At 34.2% G+C, this 22709-nt stretch overlaps 1 protein-coding gene across 1 annotated transcript in view; it reads left to right on the forward strand.

Moving 5' to 3' along the window:
* The window catches only part of LOC142977186 (echinoderm microtubule-associated protein-like 2), an 89419-nt gene that overhangs the window by 11473 nt on the left and 55237 nt on the right, over positions 1-22709 (forward strand). Inside the window, exon 2 of the mRNA XM_076120933.1 lies at positions 14374-14472. Within this exon, the coding sequence (XP_075977048.1) occupies positions 14406-14472 (67 nt within the window). The 5' untranslated portion in view covers positions 14374-14405. The remainder of the gene's footprint in view (positions 1-14373; positions 14473-22709) is intronic.

Consider the following 22709-nt stretch of genomic DNA (forward strand, 5'->3'; position numbering starts at 1 on the left):
AAATAATACTTACTTACTTATAATAAGTAGGTATTAGGTTGATGTAATCATATGAGGTATTCAGTATGCCCTTAAGAAGGTCTTCAATATCTTAATTCTCTCTTTAAAAAGGTTTTTTTGGTTTTTTAATATTTTTCTTCAAGGGTTAGGTACTGAATGAAATGACGGCGAAATATTTGTGAGTCAAGAGTCGTCAGCAAATAACATCATATTCTTTGAAAGTTGACAAGGTTACATTCTCAGAAAGTGTACGTGTTTTCCTGCAACATGACCTGGTATAACTGTACAATATGACGACTCAACAACCAGTCTTTTAAGTAAATTAAAGTTGAGACTCGCGACCTAAAAGATGAGCCTGATCTAAGATGTAATTTTGGGATAAGCTCAGTACTTAATAGATGCTGTCATATTTTTTAAGGCCTAGAATAATGACTGACTTTGACTGCCTCCTTGGTGCAGTGGTTTAGATCGCCACGCCGCTACTGTTGCGTCGGGCTGTCGTGAGCACGATTCCCATACGAAACAATTATTATTTTGTGCAATCCACAAAATAATTGTTTTGGGTCTGGTTGTACTTTGTATCCGTTGTTTGTAAAAGTTCCCGTCACACAGGAGCAATTCTAAGTGCGGGAGTTTTAAAAAAAACAATGATATCGATTCGCATAATATATATTCTCTAGTCTTTCTTTTTTCATTAAGGTCACCTTGTCAATGTTTACTTGGTCAGTTAATGCAACAAGTCGTGTATTTTTACTTTAAAACTATAGTATAATATATCACGCAGGTATAGTCGTGACTCAACGTCATAATGTTATGTCTAGATTGATTATACAAGTCGTGATATTTAGATTATGTTGTTACGACCTAACAGGCTTTTAGAGAACAGACAGCTTATTGGTCAAGCGGTATTTACGTCACTAACCTAAATTAGCATAAAAGAACTTGTTCTAACTTCTAAGGCCCAGCATTCACTGACGCACAGCATGATTCTAGGTGCAGAATATGAGCATATTTTTCTTGAAACAACCTAGACTAATTTGAGGCATGTGTGGCGAAAGCCTCTTAGACGCTGTCGGCATCCCATACAATTTTTATACAGTCATTGATATACTGAGGCATCACTGTGCTTCATTTGCTTTACGAATACCTCGATATCCCCAAAACATTCATATCAAATCCGTCAGGGTTGGTAATTTATAATCACCGTTTTTACCGTTTTTAGAGAATTCACGCTCTGAGAATTGCTCTTGTGTCGCTGGAACTTTTATAAACATACAAACAACTGACGCAACCAGACACGAAACCTTCGATCTTCCAACGCAATGGTAGTGGGGTGGCGACCACCTTAACCACTGCGCCACGGAGTCGAAATCAAAATCAAATCATTTATTCATTTAGGTCAAATATTGACACTTATGATAGTCGTTACAATTACTGAATCTACCACTAGCTCGGAAAGGGGGTAGAACCTTATGAGAAGAGCTAGCGAGAAACTCACGGGCACTCTTTTCAATCGCCAAAAGTTTTATGTGATTGATACAATAAAATTGATCATGCGAGGACCTGCCAACAATCAGCGATATAGACTAAACGTCAATTAAGGAAAATGAATATAGCAAGGTTATTTATTAGTCTCTGATCATACCGTATGTTGGGAGCACTTACTAGCATGTGATAATAAGAAAAGTCATTTTTCAGTTTTCGCTTTTTAGTATGTGGGAATGACAAAGGATCCCGAGGTGTAAATATTGCACTTATGAACGGCGCCTATTATCACAGATACTATCTTAGTTACCAAATTCTTGCAATTTCTCACCTTTCTCAAATGTCGGAGCTTTAATGTTGAGTATCTAATGAACCTGTAGGTCAGTGGGTCGGAGGAGGTTATTGCAACTGTTAGTTAATTAACAGAATTGACTGCAGGTGTGCGAAATATTTACATACATATAGCAAAACGTTGACCGACTAACTTACAAGTGATCGAAGTCACACCCATATCGCGTCAGCATTCAAATTAAGACAATCAATAAAATTACAATATTGACGTCAGTATTACTCGTAATGATGAAAAATTGGACAGAAGCAAAATAAACCGGTCTAGACTAAGTCTTGGACAAAGGACTTTAGGTAAACAATGTAGTAAGTCGGTTACTGAAAACTTACGGGTTTTTATCCCTGCAACTGTTTCAGGCAGCTTGAAAAAACATCATTTTTAGCGATTCATGCAGTCTCTGGTAGGTACGAAAACTTTGTATTATCCTTAACTGTATTAAGCGGGAGTTATTTTGATATTATAGTAAGGGCAGTGCGTATAACCAGCTGTATATCAAGTAATTCAAACTTTTGAATACTATAGAATAATAAAGTACTGAGAGTTGTCGGCACAGAATTTACAAGCCAGTTGACAGCATAATGACAAAATTGTATTGAAGTGGTCATAAAGCCGTCCTGTCGTTGACTTGTGAAAGCATGATTGAGCATAAGTGCTTATGCAATTTTGTAAGGGCACCAATTGGAGACATTCACCCATGCGGGGGCCAAATCTACATACATACATTTGCAATACTTATAATTTTGTAGTGACTAAGCATATTGTTCATTTTTTATAATATGTTTTAAACTATAGAGTAAAATGTGGGCAAAGAAACAAATGTCATAAGACCAAGAGCAGGGAGTACGAGCTCTTAGCCAAAGGGGGCCAGTCTCCTGTTAGATGAATAGTTTTGATAAGATTTTGAGATCTGTTATTCGAAATAAGCCGAGAGAAAAAAGGAGTAGGATAGTAGGTATCTAAGAAGCTAAAGAAGAGCTGTATTACATGTGTATAAACTTCCATTTGACAAAAGTTTTTCACTGCCAAGGTCAAACAAGAGATACCCACGCAGAAGTAGTGTAGTTTGGGAACTTACGGTTGTCCCTGCAAAGAATTTGGCAAAATTGAGGTTTATTTCGACTTAAATTGAAGGCAGACTATTGCTGAAAACAGTATTTAAGACCAATTAGCAAATCAGTATCACAATACCATTAAATACAATAATAATATAAGAATGCCATGAAAAATTCGCTTTCGTAACCCGACATGACCTTTCCTAAGTTTGAAAGAAACAATACAATAAACCACGGATATTAGCAATATTTAGTAAGAAGGATGTTTATTTCGTCAATGCCAAACAATCGTTGTTTCATTCAAGATTTGTTACAGTACAAGTCTATTGTAGTGGCTATAGTATAAACTTTACTGATTACAAGTAGGTAATGTAGACGATATGGGTCAAATAAATTTTATCCCTCATTTTTCAGTATTGAAACTATTTTGCTATCATGGCCCGGTTAGCGTAGGTTAGTGTCCAATCAGTTTTCAGCCTAAGGTAAGGTACGTTAGGCTGAAAATACAACCAAATATTCAGGATGAGATACCTAAATCATTCTTTTCTTCGCGAAAGTCCTTTGAAAAGTTCGTTTAGGTCAGGTTTAAGCTAGTATATTAGAATTAACTATTAACTGGTTTATTATGTACAAGTAGAGGCTTCAATCGCCGCTGGTCAATCCTATTCTAATAATGGTCAATTTGTAGTGGGTAACAGTTAGTATACCCCTCCTTTGCATTGCACAGTTGGGTGAAAAAGACACCACACGAGCGGTACTTAAAAGAGGCGGTGATCTTTAATTCTTAAAACATGTAAGTAACATTACATCATTACTGACCGGTCTGTCCGTAACCTTTGCTTTGCTACAATTTCCACCCAAAAATACTTTACAAATGAGGGCTGTAATTATGCACTTACTCGTAAGGTGATATAGGAAGTATCCCCTTAAACGTGTGATATAATTGCGTTACATAAAGCAGGTTATGTGTGTGTCAACTCACTTTCGTTTTACTTTCGTCATCGGTATATTTAATTATATAAAGATTGATTGTTGTGGGCAGGTTAGATGTGTTCCATATTGTGACCTCGTTATGAAATTGGTGATATTATATTACAATTTATGATGATCATTTTAGGTATCTTTATCTAACTGTATCGTGAGTTATAAATAATTTTAAGACATATAAACTTGAGGTTTTAGAAAGCAAAATGTAGTACTATCTAGTAACTAAGTTTATTTATAATTTTGAAGCTTGTTATAAGGTAATTATTATTTAAAGTCTGTCGTACCAGATTGGTGCAATACAAATAACAAAATACGCTGTAGAATATGTGTAAAGTACGTAAAGTAGTTTACGGTAAGGTACTAATACCATATTCTTTTAAATAACTTTTAAGGTTTAACCAACCACGAAGTAATATCATAAAAATGAGTATACTTACTCCAAGTAATTTTCTGCAAAACGTAAAAACCATAATCACAGGAATCAGTGAAACTTGAACATTAAAAATGCGATTCAAAAAACAAGCGGCAACTTGCTTTAAACATTTTACAATTTGTATGCAAGTAAGGTCGTTAGTTACACAGTGCACCGAAATGAAAGGCTTGCCGGTTCGATTCCCGCGCCGGAACGCCGAGGGGAACTACTTTCGCCATCTGTCAAATCTGCATACAATGAGCGTCTATGTTTTTCGTGGGGCCATGAAAATCGCGGTTTCAATCCAGCTATTCTACAGGCTGACTACTCCCGACAGATGACTAAAATGAAAATAATCTACATCAAACAATCCTATTAGTTTCACTTTAAACCAGCGTTCAATCATTCGTTATATGCGATACTGTCGGGAGTAAGCCTGCTGTTTTGACTGCGTGTTTGAATAATATGGAGTTTACACTGGTGACTAAAGCCGCACGGTTTATGCCGTGCGATGAAATTCGACCGTCTCTAAACGGCAGTTTGGGGTAGGCCTTCAGCTACTTATCCCCGGTTTCTGAGGTACATTTAGCGGTAGTTTATCTATTCAATAGCACTTAAAACTCTTGTAAAAAACGCTATTAAATAGATAAACTACCGCTAAATGTACCTCAGAAACCGGGGGTTAATGCATGAAACGTCGGTAAAACTATCTGATAAACGATTGGACGCGGCAAAAGTCGACCAGTGTAAATCCTTCATAACATTACGAATCGATTTGTTTGAGTGCTTATTGTCCAATTGTTTAAGTGTTTTCCTAATAGTACGGTTGCTTACTTAACGTAATAGTACTTGTGGAGGCGGACTGTGTTTTACGTTAGTGTCGTAACGTTTTGGTTATTTGTTTGCCCTAATTTAAAAGGAAGTGTGTGAAATTGTGTGAAGGTTAAAAAAACAGTATTAAAGGTATTTTAAAACATTGTATAACATTGCTTTTTATTATTATCGCTGTTTCAATGGCCTACCACACACTGTCTCATTGGCCGGTGAAACTATGCCAGTAGATGTAACCGTTCAGAGCGGTTTGATCAATGAGATCTTGATTGATTCATGTTATCAATCGGATCACTGGATCATCGTACTGCTCTGAATTAAACTAGTTACAACTGGTTTGGATGGGATGTACTATTGATTGATATTGGAGAGCAACAAGAAATCGTTAGTAAATTTATAGTTGCTAGTGGAGGCGTGGTGAATGAATTGTAACTAGAAGCAGATACTTAGTAAAGAGTTAATCACATACTAAGCTGTAATTTGAATTTATGATCCAAAGTGAAATGCCTATATTATCGCACTGACTTTTTAACGTTGGAGTGGCGTGATTACTATCGACTATACGGAGATTAAACGCATTTACTTACTCAATTCGTCTTGATTACAATTAATAATATAATTGTACTTCTAAATAAAGAAGCTGTATCAAAATGACTACTGTTAAAATCATAAGCTTATAGGTAGTTAAAGGTAGATCTGAATTAAGTGTATCTAACTATACACGAACCTAGTATACAACACACTCTCTGCTCAGTTGTTGTACCATAGCAATGTCTTTACTTCGTCAATATTATGTATTGGACTAGTATTTTCCTATGTAGACGATTCCTTATCATGCAATACAAACAAGTGCAGTTCCTGTTTTATTATCAGTAGATATCTGTTATCTTGCCATCGATAGTGTACGACCTTTCATTTAACATGTAACTATTGTACTCTCAAGCATGTGCCCTAGTTCTCTAGTCACGTTTGTTTTGGTTAGTAAGTACTTATAAGAGCACTCGTTTGATAGAGACTGTGTTTAAAGTGGTTTACTATTGAATATCGGTGGATTCCCACTTGCTATTGTAGTATTTTAAACAGCCGTGCATCTAGGTACCAATTAGGTACCCACTTTTTTATTTCAATTAGAAAACAATGATCACAAACATTTTATCAGCAAGATAAATATTATTCTGTGTCCAGTTTCATTCGATTACCTATTTTCAAGCTTAGTTCAGTTACCATCTATACAAAATCCGATAACCAACGCCATCTAAATTACATTTATATCCGGCAGAACTTACAATTACTAAACAGTTGATATTTTATTTTCACTCAGTTCAAGCCGATCGCAAAAAACTCTATCGACATCCCAAACCCTGCTTAATATAACATTAATATTAACACGATTGCAATTAACAAACCTCACGACTAAAAAGAAACCAAACGAAATACTTATTTGCATGAGATTATTCTGCATGCATTTAGAATTAACTCACAAAAAATATCTCTCACCTTTCTTGAATGCAAGTTTCGTGCTTAAAACAACCATTCAAGTCACGATTTGTAACATACATGCGATTGTTCACGTAGACTTGCATGCAACAATATTACACTCATGAGTTCATTTTACATAATACTTCTTGTTTTACTGAATGAAAGTATTTTTGGTGGTTTACTGCACGAAAGTCTTATTGACTAGGGTTTTTTTTAGCATTGGAATATCATGAACGCTGTTATCGTGTTTTACTAATGTTACTCTATTATTATAGACCTATGTAGGCATAGTTGCGGCAATATTCCTAGCATAAATGCATCCTTAAAGGGTTCAAAGTCTAAACGTCTTAAAATAAATATGAAACATACCCAAAGGTCTTTCGTTGTCTGTCAGTCTGTCTTTAAGCCTGCGTCTTCAGTCTACGCCTCAGATTTTAATTGGGATTTTACTGTCACATAGGTAAGGTGCCTAGTTGCTTGAAAGATTAATGATATAGTATTTTGATTCACGTAAAAATAGGGTTTAGTCCTGGAAGTTTTGTGTTTATAAACAGGTATCTTTCCGTATAAATGCGAGTCGTATCGCTAAAGTCAACAATACATAGTAGAATCAGGTTATTTACCATTCATAAACTGTAACCATAAAATCAAAGTTCAGCAACCCAGCTTCCTGTTCCCTATGTGGAGTAAATACCTGTTGGCTTATCGGCTGAGAACAAAATGTTTGACACGGTGTTGCGTCACATGTGTACGCCCCCAATGCGCGTGCGACGGAGGTGAGACGGGTGACGTTGTGTAGGGCTACCATCGAACTATACGAAAATTAACATAGGATTAATTTTATTGGGCTAAGGGGTTGTATTATATGTAAGAATTCGGTTTCAATTTACGGCCTCACCATCTGTTTTTATAAGTTTCCGGGCAATGTCTGCTTCTAGAAATAACAATATTATATATATATTATTTTTTGTGTTTGCCTTAAATAATATATTATGTACCCCTGTATCTTCATTTCTTACATTGATAAATAAATACATATAGTTATTAGACTGTACGTTATGGTACAACAAATATAACTCTGTACAGTAATTTGATATTGTTCCGTGTATAGTAATAAATTGTAATTGTTTATTGTTGATTATCTATGTAGATAAAGTCACGCGTCGCATATTGTAGATAAGTTGTAAGTATTAGTAATTATAACTACTGATAGTGTTATACTTGTATACGTATATTGACCCACAGAGCGCGAGAGAAGTAAACATGAAAGGCATGCAAATAGGACTGAGTATTACTAGGTAAAATCTGCCCTCCCAGCTATCCAGTCCCCATTGTAGACTGTTCCATTTTTTTTTGTAACTGTAAAGTTCGCGTCTTCAGTTTGACACGGACTATCTTCTGCCATGTCTCAGTAGATGAGATCAATGTGGCATAGAATTGCTGCGGTCGCCAATTCGCTGATCGGTGACACTAAAAATAGCTAGAGAATACATTCAGTTTCTAAAAAGATCACAGGCCATTTTATAAATAAACAAGCAGTAGATATATAGTAGATATATATATAGCCTATACCTAAGCCCAGACAATCTTTTTGCCATAAAGTGTAAGTGTGTATAATATTTTCTGAAATGACTTTTAAACACCTTCAATCAGAAACTATCATACAAAAAATTGTCACAATATAATATTACCTTATATGACTAAGTACTACGATTCGGATCGCGCAAGGACGTAACTGATAATAGCAATATGGCGTCTTATCGACACCTGACATTGAACAAGATTTGTTTATCACTTGATTTGTTGCGCAAATTATGTCATACGTGTTGTTTTCAATATGATTGCCTTTTGAACCCCATTTAATGTTTAAAGTTACGTTTGTATCTACCTATTTCTTCAGATTTTAATAAAAATTATTAAGTTTCACCTTATGATAGTCTGGTTTTGCTTTCTGTTTGAGTGTTAGTACCTACTTGAAGTATGCATTGAAGAACCTGAAGATCCTTCGAATTAATAAAATTCCCCATGCTTCAATGAATTTCATAGTTTTTTTTGGAGTTTGACAATTATATTTTCACAGACTTCAGATTGTTCCACGAAAAAGCCATAAAAAACATACCTATCATAGCTACAATCCATTTGTATACTTAACTCATGGATTATGAAAAGAACGGAGTTTTAAAGCAGACAATGGGCTCAGATTTATAAATTGCAATATTTTATTATAGTAACTTGGATAGTAGGCTATAAACAACATACTTGTACTGTTAGTGTCTCAATAATTTCCTTAATGCAAATGAAATGTTGTCACAAACACACTCCGATAGACACAACATACAATTTCAATCAATTACTGTTCAAATACTGTTGTATTAATTGCTATTACTCTGATAAATAAGTGCGTAAGTGTCAGATGATTGACATGAACACTCATAAGTCAAAGATTATGTCTTATGTCCCGTTCTGTTTTACAGTTAGTGTGATTAGAACGAAAGAGACAGAATTTGTTGTTGAATTTTAAATGGATTTTTTGGATTATGATAATGAGAGGATTATAGGTAGAACGAGTGGATATAATCATGTTCTTTTCCGCATGATTGATAACACTAATATTAGTGACACGATTATTCGCAATTAATGACGTAAATTATCTTCTAAATTCCACTTTTATTTAAGTAACGTCTTTAGTAAGAAATGTCTAAATTATATAACAGGTAACGCATAAGATAGAAAATACAAACAGGCTTTATTAAAGCAAAACCATACAAATGCTGCAGATCTTAATCTACTATCATTTTTAGTTGTGTAGCCTGAGGTCATCATGGTCATCCCCTTGACTTTAACATCTCTTGCCGTATAAATATTTTGGCATCAACGTTAAGGACAAGTTTTCGCCCACATGAGCAAATATTTTGCTATAGAAGAAGAACTAAACCTATTTGTTTAACATTAAAATGAAGGTCCTCGGTTTATGTAACGTACCTAGATTGTACATAGCGATGATGGTTATACTTTGATATTAACGAACTTTAGTTTAAGTTAACTAATTTAACCAGATAAGATAAGCAGAAATCGATCTGAAATTATAATAAGTAAACAAAGCAGCTGCAAATTAAAAAAATCAGGCAAGTAAATGTCATACAAAAAAAATTGCACTGGCGTCTTATTTACGAACGAAACATTATTTAAAATCCTTTAAAAAAATGACAACGAAAAGCAACAGCAACAATACTGGCAGCCCTACTACCTGGTACAGGTAGTGTAGGCTGTGCGTTGGCCGCAGTGCATTGAGCCAGGAATTTAAAAAAAAACCAAACAATGATGGCGCCATGCTCATAAAGCTACCGCCAAATTTGTAAACACGCACAAAAAGTTTCAATTGCATCATTTAATTTGATTAGTCGTGGGTTCCGTAATATCTAATGTTTAATGATACTGCCATTATGCTAAATCGAAAATTGCTCACGAAATATTTTGCTTATGATGCAATGTTTGAGCGATCCTTTATAAATATTTCTAAAATACGTTATAAGTAATGTCATGAATTCTTGATTAGGTCATTCTGATTCTAATCAAAACTAAGCAGTTTTGGGACTTTGACAATAATTTTATTATGAAAGTTTGGTTTTGATGATTAAGCATGGCTGAATGTTGTTTAGTAGTGTGTGTTGTTTAGTATAGTGTCTTATGATAATGCTGTGAATCCGTGTGACCGAGTGATAAGGGAACATTTACTGTCATGCTACTCAATTATTAGCGAATTTTGCAAATCAGATGGTGTGTTTTTTCTAAATGTGATTGTAGAAATAAAGCATAATCTATTATTTCTTAATTTAGATCAAATGTTGACACTTATCATAGTCGTTACAATTACTAAATCTCCCACTTGCTCGGAAAAGGGCCTTATGAGTAGAGCTAGCAAGAAACCCACGGCCACCCTTTTTTACAAAAATCAATTTATAATATAGAATCTTAGTATTACAAATATTAGAATTGTAAAAGAACCTGATATATCACTTAAATAGTCGTTTACATTCCACTACAAATTTCACGGTCACGATCAAACTCGACTGGTTGTGTAATGACGACTTGTGACGCTTGTGTACAGAACTAATAGACTGCTAAATTATTTAACATACTTATTGCTATTTTGGTTCCGCAAACATATGACTGCATACTGTCAAAAGTAGTTGGATACTTATGTCTATAATTCCCGGATATCTAAGGATTTCGTGGGATAAACAAACGACTGGTTGGGACTTCCTAGCAAAAATAAATGGACACTTATCCAAACACCGATTACCGAATGATTTCTCAAATTGCCTATGCCCAATTCAAAAGTATTTAAAGACCCTTATTGTCCAATTGCTACGGCAATAGATCTCATCTCTGAAAGAAAATTTACCCAATTACATTCAGCGAATTCACTGTCAAGGTTAGTTAATAAGTCGGTCGAAAATTGCGCGAAATAAAACTGTACCGTGTCCGAATTCACACAAACTTTTCATCAAAAAATGTACATTATATTGCAAAAACCAGGTTGATTTCATCTCAACGATACTCCAATTACGGTAATAAGCTCACCTACCGCAAAAATGCTCATTTTACAATGTCCGCCATTAAAATAGTATTGTTTTAGCAATTTCATTATGAAAACTGGGCTGGTACTGATTGCGAATAGAGTAAAAGTAGATAATAAATGTTTTATTATAAGTTATTTGTGTCAAATGTTGTTTTTTATAACTTTCATATTTAATAGTTCCGCGTTAGATGATAGAAAGAAAGGGGACATCAATGGTGTCCTAGTTTTGTTGGAGAGCGTTTGTGATGGTGATATCTTATCTCTTGGGATCGGTTCTAGAAAGCACTATGGATTATTATGAGCAATAATACTTTATGTTACTTCAATGTCGACGCAGTATGCAATATTTGTTTAAATGAACTGGTCCATCCATATCTACTAGTAAAATAGCCTATACTGTTAATGATTGTTACTAAACATGATTTTTGCCCGTCAAAACAAACACTGACCTAAAAAGCCGAGACTAAAAAATTATATGTCCACAATTATGATGTGCTACATAATCATATCACGCGACGCAATATTTTAGCTTTACTTTTTATTTATTCTAAGTAGTTCACGCGATCTCTACCTAGAAATTAATTAGCTAAAAATAGCTAAAACAAACAGTTATTTTGCTTATGTAGAGTTCATTAAATATTTTACAGTACCTAGTTTTGTCCGTGACTTCGCTCTCATCAGTTCTAAGAGCATTAAGATCCAAGCGAAGCAGGGCCAAGACTAGGGCACTGCCTACCTTTTCTGGAAACACTTCGTCGTATTTTTTAACCTTCTTAACTTGGGTATAGAGGTAGGTATGTATATCATTTCTAAACGATAAAATGATACTTAGTACTCTACACCGCACCTTCTGTTACCGTGCTTAAACTGCAAATCAGACAGACTAACACAGTTACAATTGGCTTCTTGCATTAGCATAGGTCATAGTATCATTAACCTAAGATTAAACTCGTGAAATTGAGATTATTTCCTAATCTACTTTCAAAAGATGATACCGATTTGGATGTTTTTCTTTTAATGCCTCGTTAATTGACTTTTTTGAGTAGATTTCTCTTTATACTCATTAATAATATGATACATGTTATGATATGTGTATTATAAATGCGAAAGTTTTGATAGATTGATGAATGTTGAACTCTTCATCGCCCACATTTATCTAAGACATTATTATAGTACATCTTAGTAGAGAACCTTGTAAGCATGTTTGTAGCTGTTGGAGGTATACAAAATTCAGAATATAGAACATCAGTGACCGGCCGAGTTATACAGCTGGTGGTGGCCTATCTAACCAACAACATAACCCAACTCTAAGTATGAATTACAATCTAGATAAATAGTCCATGCCAAGGCTCCACTAAGTTGTCGGGCTATAAGCCTTTAACAATTTTGATTACTCATATAAATGTTTTTTTTTTATTTGGTAATTAGGTGTATTTTTATTTATCTACCTTGCACTTACCTTTACATTAAGTACTTTTAAATGGATACATGACTAGACTGTGTTAACGAAGCGATAGACTCTAAACCGTTGCCTTTTTAAGGTACAATGCTATGATTAATTTCCTTTACACGTGTTATCAAGTGAAAAGCACTTGGACTCGAGCCCAGCACATCTGCTCAGCTTTCTTCCTTTTCCAATATTCAAAAAGAGGAAAGTAATAGGTTTTCTCTTCTATCTGTTTCAGACTTAAAAAATATTATTCTGAAAATATATTTTTAATTATTTTTTTTTTTGCCAAAACAGACTGAATATGTTGATTGAAATTATCCGCTGCTACCATGATTATTATACTTTTCAAAATGCGCGAACAATAGAGAGTACGTCTAAATTCTAGTAGCTATAGAAAAAAATTATAAACATTTATCATTTCTCTTCTTGCTTAACATAATTGTAAGTCATTTTTTGTAACGCTGGTAAATAATGTCGGTGATACCTTCAACATAATCGTAATGTGGTACAATATATATACGCAAGAAACAATATATTTGAATTTTAAATTACCACAGCCTTAATAATTATAAACGGCTGAAAAAGAATTGACCTGATTGCCAGAACCTTTGTCAGGCTTTGTCCATTGTTTAACAAAACAAACCTTTACTCAAATATCAAGTTAAAGCAATAAATCCATGGCTATTAGTTTACTTAAAAAGCGTACGATAAACGTACAATCGTCAATTGAATTGCCCAATTACATCGGTCACTGACCCCGTTGAGAGTAGTTTGTTTCTCTTATCTGTTTAGCTAAATTATTTGATTTGTGTTAGCTAATCTGTGTGGGTTAATTGAAAAGTTTGCTGTGATTTTTTTGGTATCAATTTTCTTCAATTGCTTTACGTTGCCTATTTTATATTTGTATTTTATATTTTCTAAATGTAAATTTAACTAACAACCTTTCCGTCTTATTTATTAGAATGGATATAGACTTTCCAGAAGTTTGTATTCAAGCGAATTTTTGCATTAACAACAAGTAACAGCAAGTAGAAGATTATTTATTTAGTTGCAAAATACCTTTTTTTGGTCCTTGAAACGGTGCTTTATTCTTTATTGGTAGGAAAATTTTAAGAATAGCTTAACTATACAGTTTTTTAAACAATGGCAATCAAGGCATCAGAATAAATTAACGTTGGCCTGTATTATGTAAGTGTATATTATGTACACTCCTATCATATCAAAAACCTTTACATAATACACATTTGTTAAAACGATTGCCACTGTTCTACTTGCGTATGAGATACGTTTAATACTTGTTAGCACTTGAAATTTATAAATAGACGCATTGATAAGATGTGCCATTATTTATATGTACTGAGAAATGTATGTTTTAAATGACAAAATATGAGATAAATGAGTTACGAATAGTACTTATTGGATTTTTTCGGGAAAATCCCGGTCGTCACATTAATTATTACTCTTACGTTAAGAAGGACTTATTCTGAATGTAAGTTTAACTTATGTAAGCAAAGTTTAATAAGGATAAAAAGACGTGGTAGCCAGAAATTCTAAAACAAAAAAAAACTATCTTACTAGTTTGACAGCCTGAAGTTCATCTATAAGATCAAATATAAGCCCTTTTGTGACGTCATTTCCTTCAAATTGCAAAATGGAGCACATAAGCCATGGGAACGACAAGCTTTTGTCTTCATATCGTTTTAGCAGTTTTGTAGATATGATCTAACAAGATATGTTTGTCCACAGTTGTGTCGCAATGTCGTGGTGACTACGGCGTGATGATGAGGCTCGACTCGACTGAGAAGCAGCACAGATACCACAATCTGTTGCACGACGACCATGCCAGTGAGTACACTCTTAAATAGGTACCTCTTAAAACCACAAGATACAGGGACAAGCCAATTTATGCAGTGGACTTAGGCAATTCACACATATAAATTACATTTTATATGGAAATAGTGTATATATGAAAATCCTGCTACTATTACTACGATTATTTCAACTCCATCTCGATCGAATAAAAACTTGCTTTCAGTTGGGAGTAAAGTAAGCCAGCAATGTGTGTGATTGTGACGTGTAAAACCTTAAATACCAAAAAGTTACCAGTTTACACAATATTTTGCAGCAATGAATGGTCTACATGTACAATGTTTGGACAAGAAGTACCAGATACTAAATGTTTATAATTTAGAATTGAGACAACTTAGCCTGTGTCGTAGGTGTGAATGAAAAATTAACACATACATAATTCAATAGTATTCTTGTCATTCAAGTATTTCATGCTTACAAAAGACGATAAACAGGTGTGTCTTCTTCGTATGCAAATAAAATAAACTAAGATAAATTTATATTTTTAGAATACTTGTTGATGAAGTAGCCAGTCATTGTGACAAACAGCAGTAGATAGACGCATTTTATTTGCTTATGGTCAAGGTTTTTAACGGATGTCATTTGCATTATACGTTTAAGGCTTTATACGAATGCAACGCATGTATTTTTCACTTCCCGGTCAGTAGTACTTAGTGCGATTTACAAATCGTTATTTTACATGTGTCTTTAGTGTAGTTGATGATATGATAAATAAAAAAAAATGTGTCCTTTCAGAATATATTTTGCATAAGATTGCGTAAGTAATAATAACTCAGGAATTGAAAACTATTCCAAATTAAGATTTTCGAAAACATAGTGTAAGCAACCTTTCTAATACAATACGACTAAGATCCAATCTTAGTTGCATTGCCAGGACAGCACATTTTTAAAACCCTTTGTTGTCAATAAAAAGCTAAGTCAATCATAAATGTAACAGAGACGCACTTTGTAAAAACCTCATGCCTTTTAATTAACATTTAAGTTTAAAGTTAATTATTGAAGTCTTCACGTAAACAACGACATAATTACAAACAGGTGACCTTACTTCTCTTATTAACTTATTACGTTGATCTGTTAACGTCGCTTATTGTCAGGCCAGACAATACTTACAATCTTATTTAATTGTACCAGTTTCCCATGGGGCCAATTAACGACATGCAATGTTGGGGAATAGGCTCACTTGGTTTAAACAAGGTTAGTAATCATGTTTGTTGTTATATAGTTAGTGATAATAGTTTTGTAGTGATAGGCAGACAAGTATATTAAGGATTTTTGATCAAAACAAAATTTGAGTGGGATTTAAGATTTAAGGATTATAAGATGTTTTTATGTACGCTGACTATATGAAAAACAAATATTTTTTTATTGCAATACAAAACTGATGTACAGCAATCGTGTAGTCAAAAACCTTGTTAAACGTACCTAAATAATGGCAGTCTTGTTAAGTGATAAAATATAGATAGTCAAAAGAAAATATTTTAAATAGTTTAACATTTTTGAAACATGTAATAAACTCAACATATTAAAAGATCATACGATCAATGCTACAATATAATTTTATTCCGGTGAAATGCTTTAATTGGTCACGTAACATATTAAATGTACGTACTTGTCACCTTTATGTAAACAAGAAAATTAACATGAACTTATCCGGCAGCCATTATTTTTGTCTTATCATACCTTAATAACACCTTATTATGGTCAAATTACATTCGTTTTAAGAAACTACGGCTTTAATGCTGTAATTATATGTTGGATATAATAATACTATATCAACTGGACTGATATTTGGCCACTTAAATTGTATTAAGCAATTTTTTCTTGCTTTAAATCTCTGCCTATTTGATTGTGAAGATTTCGATGAAACAAAATATATATATACTAAATATAGACACGTATGTATCTACTCTAATCAAAGCTTATTTTAAAATGAAGTTTAAAAAAAAACTTAGTAATACCGCGTACCACAGGATGTCTTAAGGTGGTTTTCAATAACTTATTAAGGGAAAGAAGTTAGTTTATAACAGACTAGGTGCCTTAATAAACCCATGTATCTTAAAAAATATATCCTAGAAAAGTCGTCTATCTCCTACAAAATGTATAATTGCTAGGCTACATAGATCAACTTGAATACTTTGATTTGGGCCTCAAAAGTTCAAATACCACGTAAATTGAGAGCAAAAATCAGTTGCATACACAAGCAAAATTTATCTAAATTAGTAACACTGACGGTACATTAATAGTAATTATTACAAAGAACAAGAAGTCATAGGGCGAGGGAACAAGATAACAAACACTTGTGGGAACTCCTCACTGCATGCTGATCATGTGAAATTTAAATATATGGGAAACAACACAATGAGGTTTTTACACCAAGTTGCACATCGTTCAAACAAGCCTTTTATAGGAAAAGAATAGCTCCTTGCCTCCATTTTTGTGCTGGGTAAGGTTAACTTTTTCTGAGAAAATATGTGTTGCATAAGTTTCCTATATCACAGGGTCTCACAGTTGCAATTGGTAAATGATCTTTGAAGCAAAGTATTCCCACCAGCCTATCCGTTATTGCTATACGACAGGCGTTTTATGTCCATAGATACATGTATGGGACCCAAATTCCCATTTAAGCTAAGTGACTAGAAAGGGTAGGTATCAAAAATTAAAAAGCTACTTTCGTTCTAAAACTAGACCTAAGGATCCGATGGTTATAATAAATTAAAATAACGCAATTTTATTAACCTGTATCTGGGGGCACGGAAGTGCCCCCGCAAGTCGAGCAAAAAAAAAGCGGCACGGCCGTAACATCTGGGGGCACGGAAGTGCCCCCGCAAGTCGAGCAAAAAAAAAGCGGCACGGCCGTAACATCCTTTTCTCGAAGCAATTCGGGCTGTTTTTGACACCCCTATAATTTCGTTGTGGATAAAACAAGAAGCCTGGATTTTCAGCAACTAATCAGTCATTGTATAAATACGGTATATTTAAAATTTCAGTCAATTTGAACCAGTAGTTTAAGAATGACAACTTGTTAAAATTTTGAATTTTGTCACTCACTGATTCACTGACTCACTGACTCACCGATCATCAAAAGTCTAAGGTACTTCTAGCAGCCTTAGAAGCTTAAAATTTAGAATACAAATAGGGTTTAGTGTCTTAATCATGGGAAAAATCTAATATTTTCTAATTTCGGTCCAGTTTTCTAAATACACCAACTGCAACAATAACTTTGTAATCCCATATAAACGTATTAGATTACAAGGTTACATTTGCAGTTAATGAATTATTATTACTATAGAAAATAAAATAAATAGGTGTAAATAGGTACATACTATATGAGGCATAACGGGAGGGGGTATAGGGTGGGTAAGGGTGTTTAGCCCATGAAACTGAACAACATTCCCATAGGAAAATATGTTGAATTATGAAAAAATAACGTCTTTCCATACAAATTGGACTCGCTCTACAAAAAGAAGTGAGATGCCACCAAAAACATTCAGTAAAAACCTCAAGTCTCGCCGTAAAAAGTTGTGAGATCTGTATAATACCAAGTCGATTAATCTATTTAGTCTCTACTTAAAGGACCTTCTGTCTTAAGTTATTAAGTATGTTATTATCATGCCAATTTAAAAAAAAATACCTTTAAAACAAATAGATCGACTTGGTCATCGCAAGAAAACACAAATTCGCCATTAACATTTCAGGAGCATTAACTTCTCGTCGTGCTGTGTAGTGTGATACATACTAATAATCAAATCATGCGATGGCCAGGTCGGTCTATTTGTTTTAATGGTATTTTTTTTTAAATTGGCATGATAATAACATACTTAATAACTTAAGACAGAAGGTCCTTTAAGTAGAGACTAAATAGATTAATCGACTTGGTATTATACAGATCTCACAACTTTTTACGGCGAGACTTGAGGTTTTTACAGAATGTTTTTGATGGCATCAATATTGTCTTCACCTATCACATAGGACCAACATAATAATATATCTTCAAGCACTTTCGTTCCTATAATACTTTTTGCAATACCTGTAAGTAGAACTAAAACTCAAATTCTATTGGCAATAACCTAAGGTTTTTGTAAAGTTATTAACATCGAGTTCGCGGAGGGTCGTTTACCCATTAACTAAATAACACGATTAGCCATAACCCATCAGACGATAACTGGCCACACCTGACATCCGGGCGGCGGTTTCCTGCGTTTTGTGCGCGTGCGCAGGACGCGGTGACGTCACGCATGGATGATCCCCACTCGGCCGTTGATATACCCGTTATTACGAGGGGTGATATTTTCTATGGGTTTCGTTCTAGAATGTTCGAAACAACTGTTATCGATTGCTGTTTAAAAAATGGTGGGTCGATAGTCGGGTTGGAATGAACTCTAAAAACAATTGAAGTCTCCAGTAGCACAATTCTCTGCAACTATCGACAACCGGCTAGGCATAGACAAATTTGCATGTATGAAAACTTGATCAGAGCCAATACCAGGTGCTGTAGTAACTAATTTGTTAAATTACATTTTAAATGTCCAACTCGATACTCGATAGTACCGATTGTAGAGAATCGCTCGACTCTTTATATTTATATCTCCATATATCTAATATATTTGATATGTATTACTAAATACAGATGAACCAGAATTACCTACGCGATATTAACGCACGCCTTTATAATAGTAGAGCCAATTTCCATAGTCAAGATTATGTGTATGTGTTGGTCTCATTCCACCTTAATAGGTTGATACAAACATCACTTAACCCAATTGACATCTAACAATCAGCTCCTGAAAAGCTCAATACATCTTCATGAAAGACCTGAATGACAATAAAACGTTTCAATCAAACGCTGACCGCATCTCATTCATTTGGCAAGTCCAATCAGGTATTCATATGTACGCTCTAATTCCAGCTAACCATCTAATTAGGCCGGTCATTGTGGCTCATTTAATGTAAAGCCTTAATGAAAATGAAGTGCTTTGTAATTGCAGGAATTATGTTGGTGTATTTGTTAGATGATATTTATTGTGCTATATTGGGAACACCACTAATAGCTGAATATTATAATATGTAGTAGCTACAAAGAAAGAGTTTAACGAGGTGGATAGTGAACAGTAGCGCAATTCTCTGTCAACCACTATCGAATATCGACAATTATTGAAAATGTTGTATGAAAAGCTTATCAGCGCCTCTACCGCTAGTTCCTACGGCACGGTACTATTTTTGCACTGTCTTTTAAACGTCAAACTCCTGATAGTCGATAGTAGTGTCTGTAGATAATCGTGGTATAAGAATGATGAGCGTAAACGGGAGAAAACTTCTGCCCTGCAGTTGGTGGATAATCGCTGTAGTTGATTCTGATGTGGAAAGACTTATAGATTGATATATCTAAGAATCCATAAATGAAAAAAAAACCATTCAGTGGGAAATAATAAATAGCAATAAAAATAGCAGCACAAAATAAAAACGTCTTGAACGGCGCGTTATCTCATAAGTGTCGTGTATCTGGTTGCACTCGCTCTCGATTTGTTATGTAAAATTCTTCACGGCGAGATTTATATTTCAAACATAGTCTTATACAAAACGTATGATATAACTTATTATCTGACTACAGAATCTTGCAACTAGGCGTGCGAGATAAAATCTGTTATATGTCTCGTTCTTCAGCAGATATGACTAAATCATAATCTTACAACCACACCTTTTTCATCTTACTTGGATCTTGTCACGAACTATTAAATGTTTTGCACCAAACCAGGTACCGCGTAAGAATGATGCTTATTATAGGACAGTTATGTAGGCAAAATATCTTTCCTTGTTCCGAAGTTTCAATAGCTTTTTCGTTATTCGACAATCAAGAGGTAAAATTTTTACTGCACTTTCTTAAGTAAATTAGGCAAATTAGGTTCAGTTAGAAGATTCAAAATATCAAACAAATTCATTCGAACGAAAGCGTCTTAATTAAAAAAATCGTGGTAACAAACATTCGAAAGTTGGTACAAATATTTCGTTACTACAGTAGGCTCCCAGATACTTGAGAAGGACGGACACGGGTCGTCATACCGTCGTTTCTGGACCCCAATATATCTAGCGCTCTAAGAAAGATTTTCATCTAAACTGCAGCTCCCACGCATAGGCCCATGATATAGAGCACCTTGCAGCAGGTCTGCAGGCCCAACAATTGAATTAACGAGTCATTGTGATTGTGCAAGCAGTTGTCATCGGATACCGCGTGTAATTATGATTGGCGACCCTGGCCCGGCAGCCATGTTGGCATATGGCCGCCTACGTGACGCGGTTAGATCCCAACTGTGTAGATATGATTTACTGATTTATCGGCGCAGTGAGAGTTTAGATAACTGATAAATACAGATAATGAAACTTGTTGCAGACTTTGTTGAGATTTTTTAAACATTTTTTGCGAGCTATCAGTTCAATAACTTGAAAATAGACGATTAATCAAAGAACTAACAGTATGAAGTACCAATTGGTTGTGTCTGAAAAAAATATTTTAGATATTCTAATAACCCTGCCATTGAAAGTGCAAAGACCTATTCAATAAATTGGTCCATGTTTTTAATTAAGATTCAAGCCCAGAACATATCGAACTTAAGTCATTGTGCTATGAACCTTCGAAACCAACGAAGTTAAGGTATAACCAGTAAAAATTACAATACTTTCAAGACAATAACGAATAGGAACTAAAAGCTTTTTGAAATTTGATGTCATACGAGAATATCGATTTCCTTCTAACAGTTCGTGTATTATTACTTAAGAAAACAATAACTATTAAAACAAATGTCAGCTGCCTATAACATCACACCTATTAGATTTCATATGACGTAAACGCTTTTCACTTCACACCATGAACTTTCTAGTCTTTCTATGGGAACGAATTTCCTCCTTTTTATAGACCACACTGGTATTGTACACGTAGATTTAACTATGTGTAACATAATGGTATTGTAGCTTTCTAATAATTGCTTTGAAGTTAGTGCACAGTTTTAATTAGATAAACTATTAGCACCAACTTTACGTTGTTATTGAGAAGAATATAAACGAAACAGTAGCAGGAAATCTGTAAAAATCAACATGCCTGATGACTTCTTAAACGCTTTTAATTTAACAAGAAACCCATTCTTAGAAATTGACCGGTAAATCTATACTTACTTATCTATACTATATATTATATTATATATTATATTATTATATTATATATTATATAATCTATACTAATATTATAAAGCTGAAGAGTTTGTTTGTTTGTTTGAACGCGCTAATCTCAGGAACTACTGGTCCGATTTGAAAAATTCTTTCAGTGTTAGATAGTCCATTTATCGAGGAAGGTTATAGGCTATATATCATCACGCTACTACCAATAGGAGCAGAGTACCAGTGAAAAATGTTACAAAAACGAGGAAAATTTTGACCCATTCTCTCTTATGTGACGCAGGCGAAGTTGCGCGGGTCAGCTAGTAATAAAATACAATTGTTATCAAAGAACCAACATTCTCGGGTACAAAGTTTCAGCCCCTGTTTTTGCCCCCTGTAGTTATAGAAAAGATAGAAATTAAGCCTATTTGACCCAAAGTCTTCAACTACATTCATGCCGAATTTAATTAAAATCAGCTTGGAATATCCTATTTCTAATGAGGTATCGATCTTATCAATCTTATACAGGTAAATGGTAAAAAAGACATACCAGACATACTTCCAGTACAGTATATGACTTAACGTTTAATACACGAACGTTATGAGGCCCATGGGAAGACGATTATCTCTAGAACCGTGTTCGCGTGAGTGTCTAACTGTCTAATGATTAATGTATCATTGATCTACGATGGGCTCCGCGCCGGCGTTATCCCACCCTCATACTCTTTACCACAATTATACGATTTATTACCTTTATTAAAACAGCCATTGGAAATTGAACCTAATTTTGGTATGACTGAAGATTGAGTTGAGAAAATTTGCGATGATATTTTTAGATCGTTGCAGACATTGCAGATCATTGACTTCTGACATTCAATAATGCAGTAGATAAAAATATATAAAAATTTTATTAAGTAAAGCGATTATCGAATGGTTTTATAAGACTGTATTTAATACTATTAATATAAATTACTGACTCACTACTGGACACAGGTCTTATCCTGGAATAAGAAAGATGAATAGACTAGAACATAATTTTTCGCGTATCCCAGAATTTGAACCCGAGA

This window comes from Anticarsia gemmatalis, chromosome 12, assembly GCF_050436995.1.
Source record: "Anticarsia gemmatalis isolate Benzon Research Colony breed Stoneville strain chromosome 12, ilAntGemm2 primary, whole genome shotgun sequence".
Lineage (NCBI taxonomy): Eukaryota > Metazoa > Arthropoda > Insecta > Lepidoptera > Erebidae > Anticarsia > Anticarsia gemmatalis.